Source organism: Pristiophorus japonicus, chromosome 9, assembly GCF_044704955.1.
Source record: "Pristiophorus japonicus isolate sPriJap1 chromosome 9, sPriJap1.hap1, whole genome shotgun sequence".
In the NCBI taxonomy this organism is placed as follows: Eukaryota; Metazoa; Chordata; class Chondrichthyes; family Pristiophoridae; genus Pristiophorus; species Pristiophorus japonicus.
The window spans coordinates 165,209,003-165,228,718 of record NC_091985.1 but is presented as its reverse complement, the minus strand read 5'-3'; the positions used below and the strand labels follow the sequence as shown (position 1 = coordinate 165,228,718).

Here is a 19,716-nt window from a genome sequence, read left to right as displayed (position 1 = left end):
ATACTAGGGGACCGAGGGTCTAGCGAGAAGCAGTAACCGAAGGAAATCCTTATTAGTCAGGAAATTGTGTACGGGAAATTGATGGGATTGAAGGCCGATAAATCCCCAGGGCCTGATAATCTGCATCCCAGAGTACTTAAGAGAAGTGGCCCTAGAAATAGTGGATGTATTGGTGGTCATTTTCCAACATTTTATAGACTCTGGATCAGTTCCTATGGATTGGAGGGTAGCTAATGTAACCCCACTTTTTAAAAAAGGGAGAAAACAGGGAAGTATAGACTGGTCAGCCTGACCTCAGTAGTGGCTAAAATGTTGGAATTAATTATTAAATATGCAATAGCAGCGCATTTGGAAAGCAGTGTCAGGATCGGTCCAAGTCAACATGGATTTGTGAAAGGGAAATCATGCTTGACAAATCTTCTAGAATTTTTTTGAGGATGTAACTAGTAGAGTGGACAAGGGATAACCAGTGGATGTGGTATATTTGGATTTTCAAAAGGCTTTTGACAAGGTCCCACACAAGAGATTAGTGAGCAAAATTAAAGCACACGGTATTGGGGGTAATGTATTGACGTGGATAGGGAACTGGTTGGCAGACAGGAAGCAAAGATTAGGAATAAACGGGTCCTTTTCAGAATGGCAGGCAGTGACTAGTGGGGTACCACAAGGCTCAGTGCTGGTACCCCAGCTATTTACAATATACATTAATGATTTAGACGAAGGAATTGAATGTAATATCTCCAAGTTTGCAGGTGACACTAAGCTGGGTGGCAGTGTGAGTTGTGAGGAGGATGCCAAGAGGTTGCAGGGTGACTTGGACAGGTTAGGTGAGTGGGCAAATGCATGGCAGATGCAGTATAAATGTAGATAAATGTGAGGTTATCCACTTTGGTGGCAAAAACAGGAAGACAGAATATCTGAATGGTGACAGATTAGGAAAATGGGAGGTGCAACGAGACCTGGGTATCATGGTACATGAGTCATTGAAAGTTGGCATGCAGATACAGCAGGCAGTGAAGGCGGCAAATGGCACGTTGGCCTTCATAGTGAGGATTTGAGTATAGGAGCAGGGAAGTCTTACTGCAAGCTGTACAGGGCCTCAGTGAGGCCACACCTTGAATATTATGTACAGTTTTGGTCACCTAATCTGAGGAAGGACATTCTTGCTATTGAGGGAGTGCAGCGAAGGTTCATCAGAGGGATTCCTGGGATGGCAGGACTGACATAAGAAAGACTGGATCGACTAGGCTTATATTCACTGGAATTTAGAAGAATGAAAGGGGATCTCATAGAAACATAACATTCTGATGAGATTGGACAGGTTAGATGCAGGAAGAATGTTCCTGATGTTGGGGAAATCCAGAACCAGGGGTCACAGTCTAAGGATAAGGTGTAAGCCATTTAGGACCGAGATGAGGAGAAACTTCTTCACTCAGAGAATTGTGAACCTGTGGAATTCTCTACCACAAAGTTGTTGAGGCCAGTTTGTTAGATATATTCAAAAGGGACTTAGATGTGGCCCTTACGGTTAAAGGGATCAAGGGGTATGGAGAGAAAGCAGGAATGGGGTACTGAAGTTGCATGATCATACTGAATGGTGGTGCAGGCTCAAAGGGCCGAATGGCCTACTCCTGCACCTATTTTCTATGTTTCTAAGCTGCAGGAATTCCTCAAGGTAGTGTTCCAAGCTCAACCATCTTCAGCTGCTTCATCAATGACCTTCCCTCCATCATAAGGTCAGAAATCTGAATATTTGCTGATGATTGCATGGTGTTCAGTTCCATTCGCATCTCCTGAGATACAAAACAATCTGTGCCCACATGCAGCAAGACCTGGAAAACGTTCAGGCTTGGGCTGATAAGTGGCTAGTAACATTTGCGTCACAGAAATGTCAGGCAATGACCATCTCCAACGAGAAAGAGAGTCTAACCTCCTTCCCTTGACATTTAATGGCATTACCATTGTCAAAGCCCCCACCATCAACCAGAAATTCAACTGGAGCAGCTCCACAAATACTGTGGCTACAAGAGCAGGTCAGAAGCTGGGTATTCTGCAGCGAGTGTCTCACCTCCTGACTCCCCAGAGCCATTCCACATCTACAAGGCACAAGACAGGAGTGTGATGGAATACTCTCCACTTGCCTGCTAACTACAGCCCCATCTTCAACCTTGCTTTCCTCTTCACAGTCCTTGAACATGTTGTCATCTCCCAAATCCGCGCCCACCTTTCCCAGAACTCAGTTTGAATCCCTCCAATCAGCTTTCCGTCCTTACCATGTACCGAAATGGCTCTTATCAAAGTCACAAATGACATCCTATGAGACTGTGAACGTGGTAAACTATCCCTCCTCAGTCTTCTTGACATGTCTGAAGCCTTTGACACGGTTGACCAGACCATCCTCCTCCAACGCCTCTCCTGTGTCGTCCAGCTGGGTGGGACTGCACTCGCCTGGTTCCATTCTTATCCATCCAGCCGTAGCCCGAGAATGACCTGCAATGGACTTTTTTCCCCGCACTGTTATCTCTGGAGTCCCCCAAGGATCTATCCTTGGCCCCCGCCTCCGATTCCTCATCTACATACTGCCCCCTAAGCGACATCATCCGAAAACACGTCAAGTTCCACATGTACACTGACTACATTCAGCTCTGCCTCATCACTTCTCATGATCCCTCTATGGTCTTGTAAATTGTCAGACTGCTTGTCCGACATCAGTTACTGGATGAGCAGAAATTTCCTCCAACTAAATGTTCAAAAGACCGAAGTCATTGTCTGGAACGCACTAGCTGATAGAGTTGTGGAAGCAGAACCACGGGAACTTTCAAAATGCAATTGGACACATACTTAAAGAGGAATAATTTGCAGGGTTATGGGGATAAAAAGCTGGGGTGTGGGACTAAACTGGACAGCTCTTTCAAAGAGCTGGCAGAAGCACAATGAGCCGAATGGACCTCCTTTTGTTCCGTAAGATTCTATGACTCTAACCCTCCGAGAACTCTATATTCCTCAATCTCTGGCTTCTTGGGCATCTTGCAGTCTCTTCACCCCACCATTGGCGGCCGGGCCGTCAGCCCTCCAAGTGTGAAGCTCTGGAATTCCCTTGTGATACCCCTCTGTCTCTCCTCTTTTAAGACACAGCTTAAAATCTACCTCTTTGACCAAGCGTTTGGTCACCTGTCCTAATGTCTTCTTTGGCTCGGTGGCAATTTTTGTCTGCTTATGCTCCTGTGAAGTGCCTTGGGATGTTTGGGTATGTTGAAGGTGCTATACAAATGCAAATTGTTGCTGTCGTCAATACTTCCTTCTACACCTCCAGTGTTGAAATCAAGACTCATTAAAATCAAAATTCATTACATCGTGTCTCACTCATTTGCCCCCCATTCAAAATCTCCAAATTGTGGAAATCCTGGCCTCCCTTGGTCTTTCTTTTTACCCTATAATCTTCGAGAGTTTATAGCCAAAGCTTGGCCTAACCCAACTACTTTCTGACGTACTCAGTCTTCTCTGCTCTCTTCAACCTTTATGGTGCCCTACACAATGGGCCTTCACTTTGATTTCTCAATTGAAAACAAACTTCACAGTCTAGAAGCTACTCAGTAATTTTTGCACTAATCGCACTATTTCACAACGCCATCACTTTGATGAACCTCTCTATTCAGTCCACAAGCGCGACCCTGCACTTCCGGTCGCTTGACACTTTAATTCTCCAACCCACTCTCACTCTGACCCGTTTGTCCTTGGCCTCTTACACTGTTCCAATCAAGCTCAAGGAACAGCAACACATCTTTCAATTAGGCACTTTACAGCCTTCCGGCCTCAAACACCTAGTTGAACAACTGGTATTAGAGAAGGCTGCACCAGTACCTCCGGGTATGGTGTAGGTGTGGGCTGCTGCTTAGGGTGGGGTGGCTTATACCCTTGGAGTCTACTTGCCTTGCTTCTTCCACATTGAATCTCTGCTGGATTTTAATTGCAAAAGCTGTTCATCGCGAACATCTTCCAGTTTTGATGAAAAGTCATCGACCTGAAACGTTAACCTTGCTTCTCTCTCTATAGATGCTGCCCGACTTGCTGAATATTTCTAGCATTTTGTGTTTTTATTTCTTAAGGTGAGTTGGTGATACTTTTTTTAATTAGAGTGGATAAAATGTTAAGAAAGTAAGAAAAAGTAATACCAAATGGGGCTTGTCAGAATATGCCGACAATCCTGGCTTCAAGGCTTTGAAAGTTTCATGTGCAAGTTTAGGAGATTCTGTTGAAAGGAAAAACAAATTTAGAAAACTGAATGATTAGACTTTTTAAATGTGTAGTTCACATCAATGATGTGAGTATACAGCAATTTGTAACAACCATTGCTTCACTTGGTATCTTCACAAACGTAGTTAACTGAGAATTACAGACCTATGCAATAAATATATTGAAATTACATAATAGGATACAAATCAAAAGCCAAGTTACTGCAGTGCAAGATAGAAGCTGGAGAGCTTTAAAAACCATTTTGATCTAAATTTCTCTCCCTCAGTACTGTACTGGAGCCTCAGCCTGGAGTGGAGCTTGAACCCACAACCTTCTGATACAGAAGCAAGAGAGCTAACAACAGAGCCACAATAAAACAAGTGTGGAGGGGGAGAGAAAATGAAAGAGAGAGAGAGGGAGGGAGAACAGCACCAACAGCAATAGAGGGAGGAGAGAAGGAGACATAGTTCATAGTCACAGTTCATAGATAGGTATAATGTAGATAAATGTGAGGTTATCCACCTTGGTGGTAAAAACAGGAAGGCAGATTATCTGAATGGTGACAGATTAGTAAAAGGGGAGGTGCAGCGAGACCTGGGCGTCATGGTACATCAGTCATTGAAAGTTGGCATGCAGGTACAGCAGGCGATGAAGGCGGTAAATGGCCTTCATAGCGAGAGGTTTTAAGTATAGGAGCAGGGAGGTCTTACTACAGTTGTACAGGGCCTTGGTGAGGCTGCACCTTCAATATTGTGTACAGTTTTGGTCTCCTAATCTGAGGAAGGACATTCTTGCTATTGAGGGAGTGCAGCGAAGGTTCACCAGACTGATTCCCGGGATGACAGGACTGACATTGGAAGAAAGACTGGATCAATTAGGCTTATATTCACTGGAATTTAGGAGAATGAGAGGGTATCTCGTAGAAACATATAAAATTCTGACTGGATTGGACAGGTTAGATGCAGGAAGAATGTTCTCGATGTTGGGGAAGTCCAGAACCAGGGGTCACAGTCTAAGGATAAGGGGGAAGCAATCTAGGACTGAGATGAGGAGAAACTTTTTCACCAGAGAATTATGAACCCGTGGAATTCTCTACCACAGAAAGTTGTCGAGGCCAGTTCGTTGGATATATTCAAAAGGGAGTTAGATGTGGCCTTTACGGCTAAAGGGATCAAGGGGTATGGAGAGAAAGCAGGAATGGGGGACTGAAGTGCATGATCAGCCATGATCATATTGAATGGTGGAACAGGCTCGAAGGACCGAATGGCCTACTCGTGGACCTATTTTCTATGTTTCCATATACAGCTATCATAAAAGCTAACTGTAAGGGAAGGACGAGAGTGAGAGAGTTTTTTGTTGTCTGTGAAGCAGGAATGCTCCAAGGGGATATCCTTGGCTGATGGTGTGTGTCTATTTGTTCTTTTTCCCCTCACAATTCGTGGAATACCTTTTGAGCACCATTGGGGATACAGTTCTGAAACAAAATCATATGTAAATATGGCAGTACTATACCCAAAGAATTGCCTTTAACAAAAAGCATAGTAGCTTTTGATGTAAATAAGCCACTACATTTGAATAATAAGAAACATGCTATAGAATCAGGATTTCCTTAAAACCAGCTGCTCACCATCCTTAAGCAGCATCTTAAAAAAGTTACTGATTTGGCAAGTCAGTTCCAGAGGAATAACATAAAAGAGAAGCCAAGGGTTCAACTTTAGAAAATATTTAAGGGATTATTGAAGTCAGAATCAACAGACATAGAATGATATAGCACAGAAGGATGCGATGGATGTTTCCGCTTGTGGGGGAGACTAAAGTAGGGGCCATAAATAAGAACATAATAGGAGCAGGAGTTGGCCATACACCCCCTCAAGCCTGCTCCGCCATTCAATAAGATCATGGACTCAGCTCCACTTCGCTGCCCGCTCCCCATAACCCTTAACTCTCTTATCATTCAAAAATCTGTCTATCTCCGCCTTAAATATATTCAATGACCCAGCCTCCACAGCTCTCTGGGACAGAGAATCCCATAGATTTACAACCCTCTAAGAGAAGAAATTTCTCCACATCTCAGTTTTAAAGTTTTAAATGGGCGGCCCCTTATTCTGAGACTATGGGCCCAAATTTGGCCCTCCAGTTTTTTCGGCGCACTTACGTGAGGTGCGCCGACTTTCCACGCTCAAAATGGCACCAAAAAGATATTGCCGTATTCTCCCCGCTCTGTCGACTTTCCTTGGTGCGGCAATTGCAGTGGGGGCGGAGCTAGTGCCCTGCGCTCAAAAGAGTGCCTGCAGCTCAACGCATGCGCACTGGAGGTTTCGCGCATGCGCAGTGGCTCCTCTGCAGCGGGGGACCCGATGTCCCGCCCCTATCCCAGGCCGAGTGGTGTCACAATGCGAGTCGGGCTGTTGCACGCCAAGGAGAGTCCCGCACCTACCTATCCCCGGCCAAGCGGCCTCCCGCACCGAGGTAGAACTTGAGTTTGATTTTTTATTTATTGATGGTTGTGCTTTTTAGTGAGGAGAATTTTGATGGGATGGGTGGGGGGGAGGGAGGGAAGAGTTTTGATCCGGGGGGGGGGGTGGGGGGAAGTCAGCAGTCCTCGGAGAGAGAAGTCTACCAGTTGCTCAGAGTTGACTCCTGTGGCCTGCTGTGTGATGTGTGGCCAGTTACTTGCGCTCTCCCCCCAGCCCGGGCGTCCCACCCATCTGCAACTATCCCCAATAGTGTGGCTTCTCGCACCGGCAGGCCCGCTGATTTCCCGAGCCGAGTTATGAAGGTAGGACTTAAGTTTTATTTTTTATTTATTTAATTTTTTTTTTATAATTGATGGTTTTTATGCTTTTTGAATGTTATTGTGAAGGTGTTTAGTGCTTTGCACGGTCCACTCTGCTTCCCTTTCCCACCCCCCCACCCTCCATCTCTGGCTACCTGCGCTGATTTCTTAACTCTCTGCAAGCGCAACAAGTGGCCACATATGCTGGCCTAAGTTATTTTGGAGCAACCATTAGCTGTCCAAACTAGCTTAAATGGCCAAAACAGGTGTAGGTAGCTGGTAACGCCCCCTTTTGGAAAAAAAAACTAAAAAAAAATCCTAACTAACTCACTTACACTGGCGCAAATTAAATGTACAGAATGGGGATTTTTAATATACTCCAGAAAAATCAAGTTACTCCAAAAAAAACAGAGCAACTCCTGGACAAATTTGGGCCTATAGTCCCCTCGTTTTAGTTTCCCCTATGAGTGGAAATATCCTCTCTGCATCCACTTTATCGAGCTCCCTCATTATCTTATATATTTCGATAAGATTACCTCATTCTTCTGAACTCCAATGTGTATAGGCCCAACCTTCACAAAGTATCCTCATAAGTCAACCACCTCATCTCCAGAATCAACCTAGTGAAGCTTCTCTGAACAGCCTCCAATGCAAGTATATCCTTCCTTAAATACGCAGATCAAAACTGTACGCAGTACTCCAGGTGTGGCCTCACCAATACCCTGTTTAAAGTTTAAACTAAGTTTAAACAAAGGAGACTATGAAGGTCTGAGGGCTGTGTTGGCTGAAGTGGACTGGGAAAATAGATTAAAATGTAGGATGGTTGATGAACAGTGGTGTACATTTAAGGAGATATTTCATAACTCTTAAGAAAAATATATTCCAGTGAGGAGGAAAGGGCGCAAGAGAAAACATAGCCACCCGTGGCTAAGGAAATAAAGGGCGGTATCCAATTAAAAACAAGGGCGTACAATGTGGTCAAAACTAGTGGGAGGACAGAAGATTGGGAAGCGTTTAAAAGCCAACAAAGAATGACTACAAAAAATGATTAATAAAGGGAAGATAGACTATGAAAGTAAACTAGCACGAAATATAAAAACTGATAGCAAGAGCTTCTATAGGTATATAAAAAAGAAAAAAAGAGTGGCTAGAGTAAATGTTGGTCCCTTAGAGGACGAGACCGGGAATTAGTAATGGGGAACATGGAGATGGCAGAAACTCTGAAAAAATATTTTGTATCAGTCTTTATGGTAGAGGACACTAAAAATATTCCAACAGTGAATAGTCTAGGGGTTATGGGAGCGGGGGGGGGGGGGGGGGGGGGGAGGTGGGGAGGAACTTAACACAATCACAATCACTAAAGAGGTGGTACTCAGGAAGATAATGGGACTAAAGGCGGTTAATTCCCCTGGACCTAATGGCTTGCATCCTCGGGTCTTAAGAGAAATAGCGGCATTGGTTGTAATTTACCAAAATTCCCTGGGAAGAATTTCTTTGGGGTTGGGAAGATGTTGGGAGTCCATTATTAAAGAGCAGGTAGCAGGACATTTGGAAAAGCAAAATTCGGTCCGGCAGAATCAGCATGGATTTATGAAGGGGAAGTCATGTTTCACAAATTTGCTAGAATTCTTTGAGGATGTAACCAACAGGATGGATAAAGGGGAATCAGTGGATGTGGTATATTTGGACTTCCAGAAGGCATTTGACAAGGTGCCACATAAAAGGTTACTGCACAAGATAAAAGTTCATGGGGTTGGGGGTAATATATTAGCATGGATAAAGGATTGGCTAACGAACAGAAAACAGAGAATCGGGATAAATGTGCATTCTCGGATTGGCAATCAGTAACCAGTGGGGTGCCACAGGGATCAGTGCTGGGATCCCAGCTATTTACAATCTATATTAATGACTTGGAGGAAGGGAGAGTGCAACGTAGCCAAGTTTGCTGACGATACAAAAAATCAGCAAAAGGACATAGACAGGCTAAGTGAGTGGGCAAAAATTTGGCAGACGGAGTATAATGTTGGAAAGTGTGAGGTCATGCACTTTGGCAGAAAAAAAATCGAAGTGCAAGTTATTATTTAAATGGAGAAAGATTGCAAAGTGCTGCAGTACAGCAGGACCTTGGGGTACTTGTGCATGAAACACAAAAGGATAGTATGCAGGTACAGCAAGTAATCCGGAAGACAAGTGGAATGTTGGCTTTTATTGCAAGGGGGTTGGAGTATAAAAGCAGAGAAATCTTGCTACAGTAGTACAGGGTATTGGTGAGGCCACACCTGGAACAGTGTGGGCAGTTTTGGTTTCCATATTTACAAAAGGATATACTTGCTTTGGAGGCAGTTCAGAGAAGGTTCACAAGGTTGATTCCAGAGATGAGGGGATTGACTTATGAGGAAAGGTTGAGTAGGTTGGGCCTCTACTCATTGGAATTCAGATGAATGAGAGGTGATCTTATCAAAACGTATAAGATTATAAGGGGGCTTGACGGGGTGGATGCAGAGAGGATGTTTCCACTGATAGGGGAGACTAGAATTAGAGGGCATAATCTTAGAATAAGGGGCCACCCATTTAAAACTGAGATGAGGAGAAATTTCTTCTCTGAGGGTTGTAAATCTGTGGAATTCGCTGCCTCAGAGAACTGTGGAAGCTAGGACATTGAATAAATTTAAGACAGAAATAGACAGTTTCTTAAATGATAAGGGAATAAGGGATTATGGAAAGCGGGCAGGGAAGTGGACCCGAGTCCATGATCGGATCAGCCATGATTGTATTAAATGGCGGTGCAGGCTCGAGGGGCCGTATGGCCTATCCTGCTCCTATTTCTTAAGTTCTGACTTCCCTGCTTTTATACTCTATCCCCCTTGCAATAAAGGCCAACATTCCATTTGCCTTCCTGATTACTTGCTGTACCTGCATACTATCCTTTTGTGTTTCATGCACAAGAACCCCTAGGTCTCTCTGTACTGCAGCACTTTGCAATTTTTCTCCATTTAAATTATAATTTGCTTTTCTATTATTTCTGCCAAAATGGATAAACCCCACATTTTCTCACGTTATACTCCATCTGCCAAATTTTTGTTCACTCACTTAGCCAAATATAACAATCACCAATAAATCCAATAGGAAATACAGAAGCTGCTTCTGGTCCAGGTCTTTCTGCATGTGGGCACGGACTGCTTCATTATCTGAGGAGTTGCGAATGGAACTGAACACTGTGCAATCATCAGCGAACATCCCCACTTCTGACCTTGTGATGGAGGGAAGGTTATTGATGAAGCAGCTGAAGGTGGTTGGGCCTGGGACACTGTCCTGAGGAACTCCTGGGGCTGAGGTGATTGGCCTCCAACAACCAAAACCATCTTCCTTTGTGCTAGGTATGACTCCAGCCAGTGGAGAGTTTCCCCCTCACCCCCTACCTTAACTCCCATAGACTTTACTAAGGCTTCTTGATAGCAGACTTGGTCAAATGCTGCCTTGATGTTAAGGGCAGTCACTCTCCCATCACCTCTGGAATTCAGCTCTTTTGTCCATGTTTGTACCAAAGATGTAATGAGGTCTGGAGCCGAGTCGTCCTGGCAGAACCGAAACGGAGCATCGGTGAGCAGGTTATTGGTAAGTGCCACTTGATAGCACTGTTGATGACACATTCCATCAGTTTGATGATTGAGAGTAGACCGATAGGGCAGCAATTGGCCAGATTAGATTTGTACTGCTTTGTGTGGAAAGGATATGCCTGGCAAATTTCCCACATTGTTGGTAGATGCCAGTGTTATAGCTGTACTGGAACACCTTGACTAGAGGCGTAGCCAGTTCTGGAGCATTAATCTTCAGCACAACAGCTGGGATATTATTGGGGCCCAGAGCCTTTGCTGTATCCAGTGCGCTCAGCCATTTCTGGGGAAGGTGGGACCAGTACAAACCGGACGATCTGCACCTGGGCAGGACCGGAACCAATGTCCTAGGGGGAGTGTTTGCAAGTGCTGTTGGGGAGGAGTTAAACTAATATGGCAGGGAGATGGGAACCTATGCAGGGAGACAGAGAGAAATAAAATGGAGTCAGAAGCAAAAGATAGAAAGGAGAATAGTAAAAGTGGAGGCCAGAGAAACCCAAGGCAAAAAACAAAAAGGGCCACATTACAGCAAAATTCTAAAGGGTCAAAGTGTGTTAAAAAGACAAGCCTGAAGGCTCTGTGCCTCAATGTGAGGAGTATTTGCAATAAGGTGGATGAATTAACTGCGCAGATGGCAGTTAACGGGTATGATGTAATTGGCATCACAGAGACATGGCTCCAGGGTGGCCAAGGCTAGGAACTCAACATCCAAGGGTATTCAGCATTTAAACAGGATAGACAGAAAGGAAAAGAAGGCAGGGTGGCATTGCTGGTTAAAGAGGAAATTAATGCAATGGTAAGGAGGGACATTAGCCTGGATGATGTGGAATCGGTATGGGGGGAGCTGCGGAATTCCAAAGGACAGAAAACGCTAGTGGGAGTTTTGTACAGACCACCAAACAGTGGTAGAGAGGTTGGGGACAGCATCAAACAAGAAATTAGAGATGTGTGCAATAAAGGTACAGCAGTTATCATGGGCGACTTTAATCTACATATTGATTGGACTAACCTACTAACAATGCGGTGGAGGAGGATTTCCTGGAGTGTATTAGGGATGGTTTTCTAGACCAATATGTCGAGGAATCAACTAGAGAGCTGGCCATCCTAGACTGGGTGATGTGTAATGAGAAGGAACTAATTAGCAATCTTGTTCCTTGGGGAAGAGTGACCATAATATGATAGAATTCTTTATTAAGATGGAGAGTGACACAGTTAATTCGGAAACTAGGATCCTGAACTTAGGGAAAGGTAACTTCGACGGTATAAGGCGTGAATTGGCTAGAATAGACTGGCAAATGATACTTAAAGGGTTGACGGTAGATAAGCAATGGCAAACATTTAAAGATCACATGGATGAACTTCAGCAATTGTACATCCCTGCCTGGAGTAAAAATAAAATGGGGAAGGTGGCTCAACCATGGCCAACAAGGGAAATTAAGGATAGTGTTAAAGCCAAGAGGCATGTAATTTGGCTAGAAAAAGCAACAAACCTGAGGACTGGAAGAAATTTAGAATTCAACAGAGGAAGACTAAGGGTTTAATTAAGAAGGGGAAAATAGAGTATGAGAGGAAGCTTGCAGGGAACATAAAAACTGACTGCAAAAGCTTCTAAAAAAATATGTGAAGAGAAAAAGATTAGTGAAGACAAACATAGATCCCTTGCAGTCGGATTCAGGTGAATTTATAATGGGGAATAAAGAAATGGCAGAACAATTGAACAAATACTTCGATTCTGTCTTCACAAAGGAAGACACAAATAACCTTCTGATTGTACTAGGGGATAGTAGGTCTAGTGAGGAGGAGGAACTGAAGGATATCCTTATTAGGCGGGAAATTGTGTTAGGGAAATTGATGGGATTGAAGGTGGATAAATCCCCGGGGCCTGACAGTCTGCATCCCAGAGTACTTAGGGAAGTGGCCCTAGAAATAGTGGATGCATCGGTGATCATTTTCCAACAATCTATCGACTCTGGATCAGTTCCTATGGACTGGAGGATAGCTGATGTAACACCACTTTTTAAAAAAGGGAGAGAGAAAACGGGTAATTATAGACCGGTTAACCTGACATCAGTAGTGGGGAAAATGTTGGAATCAATCATTAAGGATGAAATAGCAGTGCATTTGGAAAGCAGTGACAGGATCGGACCAAGTCAGCATGGATTTATGAAAGGGAATCATGCTCGACGAATCTTCTGGAATTTTTTGAGGATGTAACTAGCAGAGTGGACAAGGGAGAACCAGTGGGTGTGGTGTATTTGGACTTTCAAAAGCTTTTGACAAGGTCCCGCACAAGAGATTGGTGTGCAAAATCAAAGCGCATGGTATTGGGGGTCATGTACTGACATGGATAGAGAACTGGTTGGCAGACAGAAAGCAGAGAGTCAGGATAAACAGGTCCTTTTCAGAATGGCAGGCAGTGACTAGTGGAGTGCCGCAGGGCTCAGTGCTGGGACCCCATCTCTTTACAATATACATTAATGATTTAGATGAAGGAATTGAGTGTAATATCTCCAAGTTTGCGGATGACACTAAACTCGGTGGCGGTGTGAGCTGTGATGAGGATGCTAGGAGGCTGCAGGGTGACTCGGACAGGTTAGGTGAGTGGGCAAATGCATGGTAGATGCAGTATAATGTGGATAAATGTGAGGTTATCCATTTTGGGGGCAAAAACACGAAGGCAGAATATTATCTGGATGGCGGCAGATTAGGAAAAGGGGAGGTGCAACTAGACCTGGGTGTCATGATTCATCAGTCACTGAAAGTGGGCACACAGGTACAGCAGGCAGTGAAGGCGGCAAATGGTATGTTGGCCTTCATAGCTAGGGGATTTGAGTATAGGAGCAGGGAGGTCTTAAAGCAGTTGTACAGGGCCTTGATAAGGCCACACCTTGAATATTGTGTTCAGTTTTGGTCTCCTAATCTGAGGAAGGACATCTTGCTATTGAGGAAGTGCAGCGAAGGTTCACCAGACTGATTCCAGGGATGGCTGGACTGTCATATGAGGAGAGACTGGATCAACTGGGCCTTTATTCACTGGAGTTTAGAAGGATGAGAGGGGATCTCATAGAAACGAATAAGATTCTGACGGGACTGGACAGGTTAGATGCGGGAAGAATGTTCCCAATGTTGGGGAAGTCCAGAACCAGGGGACATAGTCTTAGGATAAGGAGTAGGCCATTTAGGACTGAGATGAGGAGAAACTTCTTCACTCAGAATTGTTAAGCAATGGAATTCCCTGCCGTAGAGAGTTGTTGATGCCAGTTCATTGGATATATTCAAGAGGGAGTTAGATATGATGCTTACGGCTAACGGGATCAAGGGGTATGGAGAGAAAGCAGGAAAGGGGCACTGAGGGAATGATCAGCCATGATCTTATTGAATGGCGGTGCAGGCTCGAAGGGCCGAATGGCCTACTCCTGCACCTATTTTCTATGTTTCTATATCACGTGGAGTGAATCGAATTGGTTGAAGACTGGCTTGTGATGGTGGGGACCTGAGGAGGAGGCCGATATGGTTCATTCACTTGGCACTTCGTGCTGAAGATGGTTGTGAACGCTTCAGCCTTGTTTTTGGCACTCATGTGCTGGTCTCTGCCATCATTGAGGATGGGGATATTCCTGGAGCCTCTTCCTCCAGTTAGTTGCTTAATTGTCCACCACCATTCACAACTGGATGTGGCAGGACTGCTGAGCTTTGATCTGATGGTTGGTTGGGGGATCACTTAATTCTGTCTACACCACGCTGCTTCCACCTGTGTTGCAGCTTCCCCAGGTTGGCACCTCATTTTTAGGTACACCTGTCGCTCCTGGCATGCTCTTCTACACACCTCATTGAACCAGGGTTGGTTCCCTTGCTTGATCCAATTGTTGAGTGAGGTATATCCGGGCCATGAGGTTGCAGATTGCGGTGGAATACAATTCTGCTGCTGCTGATGGCCCACAGCACCTCATAAATGCCCAGTTTTGAGCTGGTAGATCTGTTCTGAATTTATCTGTGCTGATAGGGTTAGATGAAGAGGTGTGGGAGGAGGCTCATGTGGAGCATAAATGCTGTTTGTGTTCTATAAAATCCATGTAATTTGGCCCATCATGCCTATGCCAGTTCTTTGAAAGAGCTGTCCAATTCGTCCCACTACCGTGCTTTTTCCTCATAGCCCTGCATCATTTTTCCTGTTCAAGTATACTGTACATCCAATTCTCTTTTCAATGTTACTATTGAACCTGTTTCCACCACCCTTTCAGGCAGTGCATTCCAGATTGTAACTACTTGCTGCACAAGAGACATTTCTCCTCATCTATCCGCTGGTTCTTTTTCTAATTATCTTAAATCGGTGTTCTCCGGTGATTGACCCTCCTGCCAGTGAAAACAGTTTCTCCTTATTTACTCTATCAAACCCCTCTATTAAATCTCCCCTTAATCTGCTTTGCTCGAAGGAGGACAATCCCAGCTTCTCTAGTCTCTCCACATAATTTAAGTCCCTCATACCTGGCACCATTCTAATACATCTCCTCTGCTCCCTCTAAAAGGCTTCGACATCCGTCTCAATAGTGTGGTGCACATAAATAGACATAGTACTCGAGCTGAAGTCTCACCAGTGATTTATAAAGGTTTAACATAATTTCCTTGCTTTTGTACTCTCTGCCTTTATTTCTAAAGCCAAGGATCATATGTACTTTTAAAAAAAAAGCTGTATCAATTTGTCCTGTCACCTTTAATGATTTGTGTATGTGAATCCACAGGTGTCTCTGTCCGGCACCCCCTTTAAAATTGTACTATTTTCATTCTTGCAAAGTTCTTGATCATAGTGACAAAACGCAAAGACCATGCAGACATACAGCGTCATTAACACAAATTGCAGTTCCTCATTGCAGTGACAAGTATTACAGGATGGATTATGTTTCTCAGTATCATCAATATCAGTATCCTATCTCAAAATAACTGGAAACAAAAACCTACCATTTGGCATCTGGGTAAACTTGAAGACATGGATGCGTGTCCCAGTGCTGCCAGCATCAAACATAATACCGTAGAAGCCTCGAGGAGCAGGCTGTTCGAGTGTTGCCTGCACAGTGAATCCAAGTCCATTTTGTGTTCTTTGAAAAAGTTTCTTTTGATACATGTATATGAACATGCATATGAAAAGGACAAACACATATGCAACTTTTGGTACCTTCATGGTCCCCAACAGTTAAATACATATTTTCTTTGCTGCAGACTCATGCATGGTATGCGCAACTCAGTATAGAATCTGTAATAAAAGTCAGTTTAAACAATTAACTCGTTTTACACATATTTTCTCAATACTTATTTTCTCAAACTGGAAAACAGAATATATATTTTTTTTAGTAACAAGGTACAATGCATCTTTGCAAATTTCTTCATCAAGATGACAAAAATTAAAACGCAAAGTCAAAGCAGTTTGAGATACATAGGAGGCAGTAGTCCCAGTCAGTCAGTGCTGGACCACACATGAACAGCAATGTGCACTAAAAGTTATGGCATAGAAGTATGTGCTGCAGCGGTGAGGCAAAACAATACAACTGACCCAAATGATTCTGTGGAAACCAGACCTGCTACCCTTACATAAGAACATAAGAAATAGGAGCAGGAGTCAGCCATTTGGCCCTCGAGCCTTCGCCGCCATTCAATAAGATCATGGATGATCTGATCATGGACTCAGCTCCACTTCCATGCCCGTTCCCCATAACCTTTTATTCCCTTATCGCTCCTGGTCTGGCCTATGTGACTCCAATGCCACATCAAAATGATTGACTATGAACAGCCCTCTAAAGGGGTATGGCAAGTCACTCAGTTGTACAAGGGAAACTCGGGATGTACAATTGCCAGCCTTGCCAGCAATGGCCACATCTCAAGAATGGAAAAAAGACCTGATCCTACACAGGCAAAAACCGATGAGGTATGTGCCATGCTGAACTCAGCACAAGCTAAGTGGCAGTGAGTGGGCACGCCCAGTTTCTTGTGATTAGTATCTTGAGAAAATTGATAATCTATTTAAAACACCTGGCTGATGTAGGCCAAAAGTATAAGGCATATTTAACTGAACGAACAGAAGAACATAACAAATAGGAGCAGGAGTAGGCTATTTGGCCCCTCGAGTCTGCTCCGCCATTCAATAAGATCATGGCTGATCTCCCTGGTGTGTTTGCGTCGATGAGTATCCAGCTCAGACGGGTAATTAAATCTCATCCCACATTCCCCAGAGAACCTAAAAATGTAACATTACCATCTTAGCTGTTGGTAGCACTTCACCTCTGAATCAGAAGGCTGTGGGTTCAAGTCCCACTCCAGCGACTTGAGCACAAAATCTAAAGTGAAACTCCAGTGCAGTGCTGAGGGAGGTGCTGTCTGTCTGATGACACGTTCCCCCAAGAAGAAAACTGATAATGACCAGATAATCTGTTTTTGAGATGTTGGTTGAGGGGTCAATATTGACCAGAACACCGGGGAGAACTCCCCTGCTCTTCTTCGGATAGTGCCATGGAATCCTGTATGTCCACCCGAGAGGGGAGACGGGGCCTCGGTTTAACGTCTCATCTGAAAGACAGCACCTCTGACAGCGACGCACTCCCTCAGCACTGCACTGGAGCGTTAGCCTAGATTATGTGCTCAAGTCTCTAGTGTGGGACTTGAACCCACAGGCTTTTGACTCAGACGAGAGTGCTACAACTAAGCCAAGACTGACATAATAGTTGTAAAGGCAAAAAATTATGCCCAGAAATACAGTATTGTAGAATACCAATGGATTTCCTGTTCATGGTGAGTCAGAGAATTCGTGACAATATTAGCACAATGACATAATGCATGTTCTATTACAATAGAAGAGGTTTTAAACTAAGCAGTAGTACCTTCAAAAAACATGGAATTGGGGCAATAATGTGAATAAATAATATAGAACTCTACTCGGAGGGGAAAAACCTGGAGAATGTGAAACAGTTTAACGCGGAGCATGAAAAACATCTGCATAAACAAGGCTATGGTGTAACTTATAGTATATAATTGTACGACAGCACTTCAGGGTATAATTTGTAACCTCTGCAGTATGTTGACAACGGTTTCCTTTTCATTAAAAAAATGAACTGAAGCTACATTGAAAGGTTACATAATTCAACAGTGTTATCGTATCCCAAAAACTAGTGACGGTGAAAGGTATCCAAGAAATATAAGAGAACTCGTGACTATTTAGTAGTTAGTTATTTGGGGTCTTTGAGGCGCAGCATACCTATGAATGGCTCCAGTCAGCTCCTTAAGAGATAGAAGCAGCTGCTGTGGCACAGTATGAATGCACAAATAATTTCTACAAACAGGGCGAGGGCCCCGGGGGTCAAGGCGAGGAATTAACATTCAGGTGGCGATCTAGGGTTACAGCAAACTCAGGGGTTGAGGCCAGGCTCGGGGGGGGGGGGGGGGGGGGGTGAGAGGGCAGGCTCGGGGTGAGAGGGCAGGCTCGGGGGGGGGGGGGGGGTGAGAGGGCAGGCTCGGGGGGGGGGGGGTTGAGAGGGCAGGCTCGGGGGGGGGGGGGTGAGAGGGCAGGCTCGGGGGGGGGGGGGGGGTGAGAGGGCAGGCTCAGGGGGGGGGGTGAGAGGGCAGGCTCGGGGGGGGGGGTGAGAGGGCAGGCTCGGGGGGGGGGGTGAGAGGGCAGGCTTGGGGGGGGGGGTGAGAGGGCAGGCTCGGGGGGGGGGTGAGAGGGCAGGCTCGGGGGGGGGGGGTGAGAGGGCAGGCTCGGGGTGAGAGGGCAGGGGGGGGGTGAGAGGGCAGGCTCGGGGGGGGGGTGAGAGGGCAGGCTCGGGGGGGGGGGTGAGAGGGCAGGCTCGGGGGGGGGGTGAGAGGGCAGGCTCGGGGGGTGGGGGGGGTGAGAGGGCAGGCTCGGGGGGTGGGGGGGGTGAGAGGGCAGGCTCGGGGGGTGGGGGGGGTGAGAGGGCAGGCTCGGGGGGTGGGGGGGGTGAGAGGGCAGGCTCGGGGGGGGGGGGGGGGTGAGAGGGCAGGCTCGGGGGGGGGGGGGTGAGAGGGCAGGCCCGGGGGGGGGGGGGGGCGGAGTTGAGAGGGCAGGCTCGGGGGAGGGGTTGAGAGGGCAGGCTCGGGGGAGGGGGGGGTTTGAGAGGACAGGCTCGGGGGAGGGGGGGGTTTGAGAGGGCAGGCTCGGGGGAGGGGGGGGTTGGAGAGGGCAGGCTCGGGGGAGGGGGGGGGTTTGAGAGGACAGGCTCGGGGGGGGGGGGTGGTGTGAGAGGACCGGCTCGGGGGGGGGGTGGGGTGAGAGGACAGGCTCGGGGGGAAGGGGTCTTTATCCCTGCAGTGACTCAGGCGGTGAATGCGGGGGGCGGTTATATCAGTGACAGCAATCAGCGGCAGCCGGACTCACCTACTTATATCAAAACACGCGGGCTTTTCCAACCTACCGCCGCCAGACGCTGGGCTTCACGCGGTCCCACAGCCCGGTGATACCGAAACTCCTCACCAGCCGCCCTCAGCCTCAACTCGCGCGGCCCGCAGCCGCCCGTGCCCGCGCCAATTCGCGCTCCCGCCAGGCTTAATCCCCACAGCGCATGCGCTAATCCGCGCTCCCGCCAGGCTCATTCCCCACTGCGCGTGCGCTAATCCGCGCTCCCGCCAGGTTCATTCCCCACTGCGCATGCGCCACCAACCACCACCACCGCGCGCCGCCGGACAGGAAAGGTTTGAATATTTCAAATGAGCGCCGGTTGTGTTGTAGTGCTTGTGTCATGGTGCTGGAATGAAATGCATTAATGTGAGCACAGTTAATATTGACTTCATAGGCAATTTCTCCCCGAGTTATTCCAGCTGCAATGATCTTGTTTCTGGGTGACACATAAGAAATAGAAGCAGGAGGAGGCCATTTGGTCCCTCGAGCCTGCTCCGCCATTCAATAAGATCATGGCTGACTAAGGATCATCGACCTGAAACATTAGCTCTGCTTCCTCTCCACAGCTGCTGCCTGCCCCGCTGAGATTTCCAGCATTTTCTGTTTTTATTCCAGATTCCAGCATCTACAGTATTTTGCTTTTGTATGGCTGATCTGATCCTGGACTCAGCTCCACTTCGCTGCCTGCTCCCCAT

At 46.1% G+C, this 19,716-nt stretch overlaps 1 protein-coding gene across 6 annotated transcripts in view; it reads right to left on the bottom strand.

Annotated features, from left to right (window-relative positions):
* Nucleotides 1–19,216, bottom strand: part of entpd6 (ectonucleoside triphosphate diphosphohydrolase 6) — a 91,349-nt gene extending 72,133 nt beyond the window's left edge. For 2 of the 6 annotated variants that reach the window (XM_070890044.1, XM_070890046.1), the window contains exons 1-3: nucleotides 19,001–19,212; nucleotides 15,580–15,871; nucleotides 4,173–4,249 (exon numbers count right to left, since the gene is read on the bottom strand). In XM_070890044.1, the coding sequence (XP_070746145.1) occupies nucleotides 4,173–4,249; nucleotides 15,580–15,799 (297 nt within the window). In that variant the 5' untranslated portion in view covers nucleotides 15,800–15,871; nucleotides 19,001–19,212. Of the gene's footprint in view, nucleotides 1–4,172; nucleotides 4,250–15,579; nucleotides 15,872–19,000 lie in introns of all 6 variants that reach the window. The other 4 variants (XM_070890043.1, XM_070890040.1, XM_070890042.1 and 1 more) reach the window with 4 other exon arrangements.
* Nucleotides 19,217–19,716: the final 500 nt, after the last annotated feature.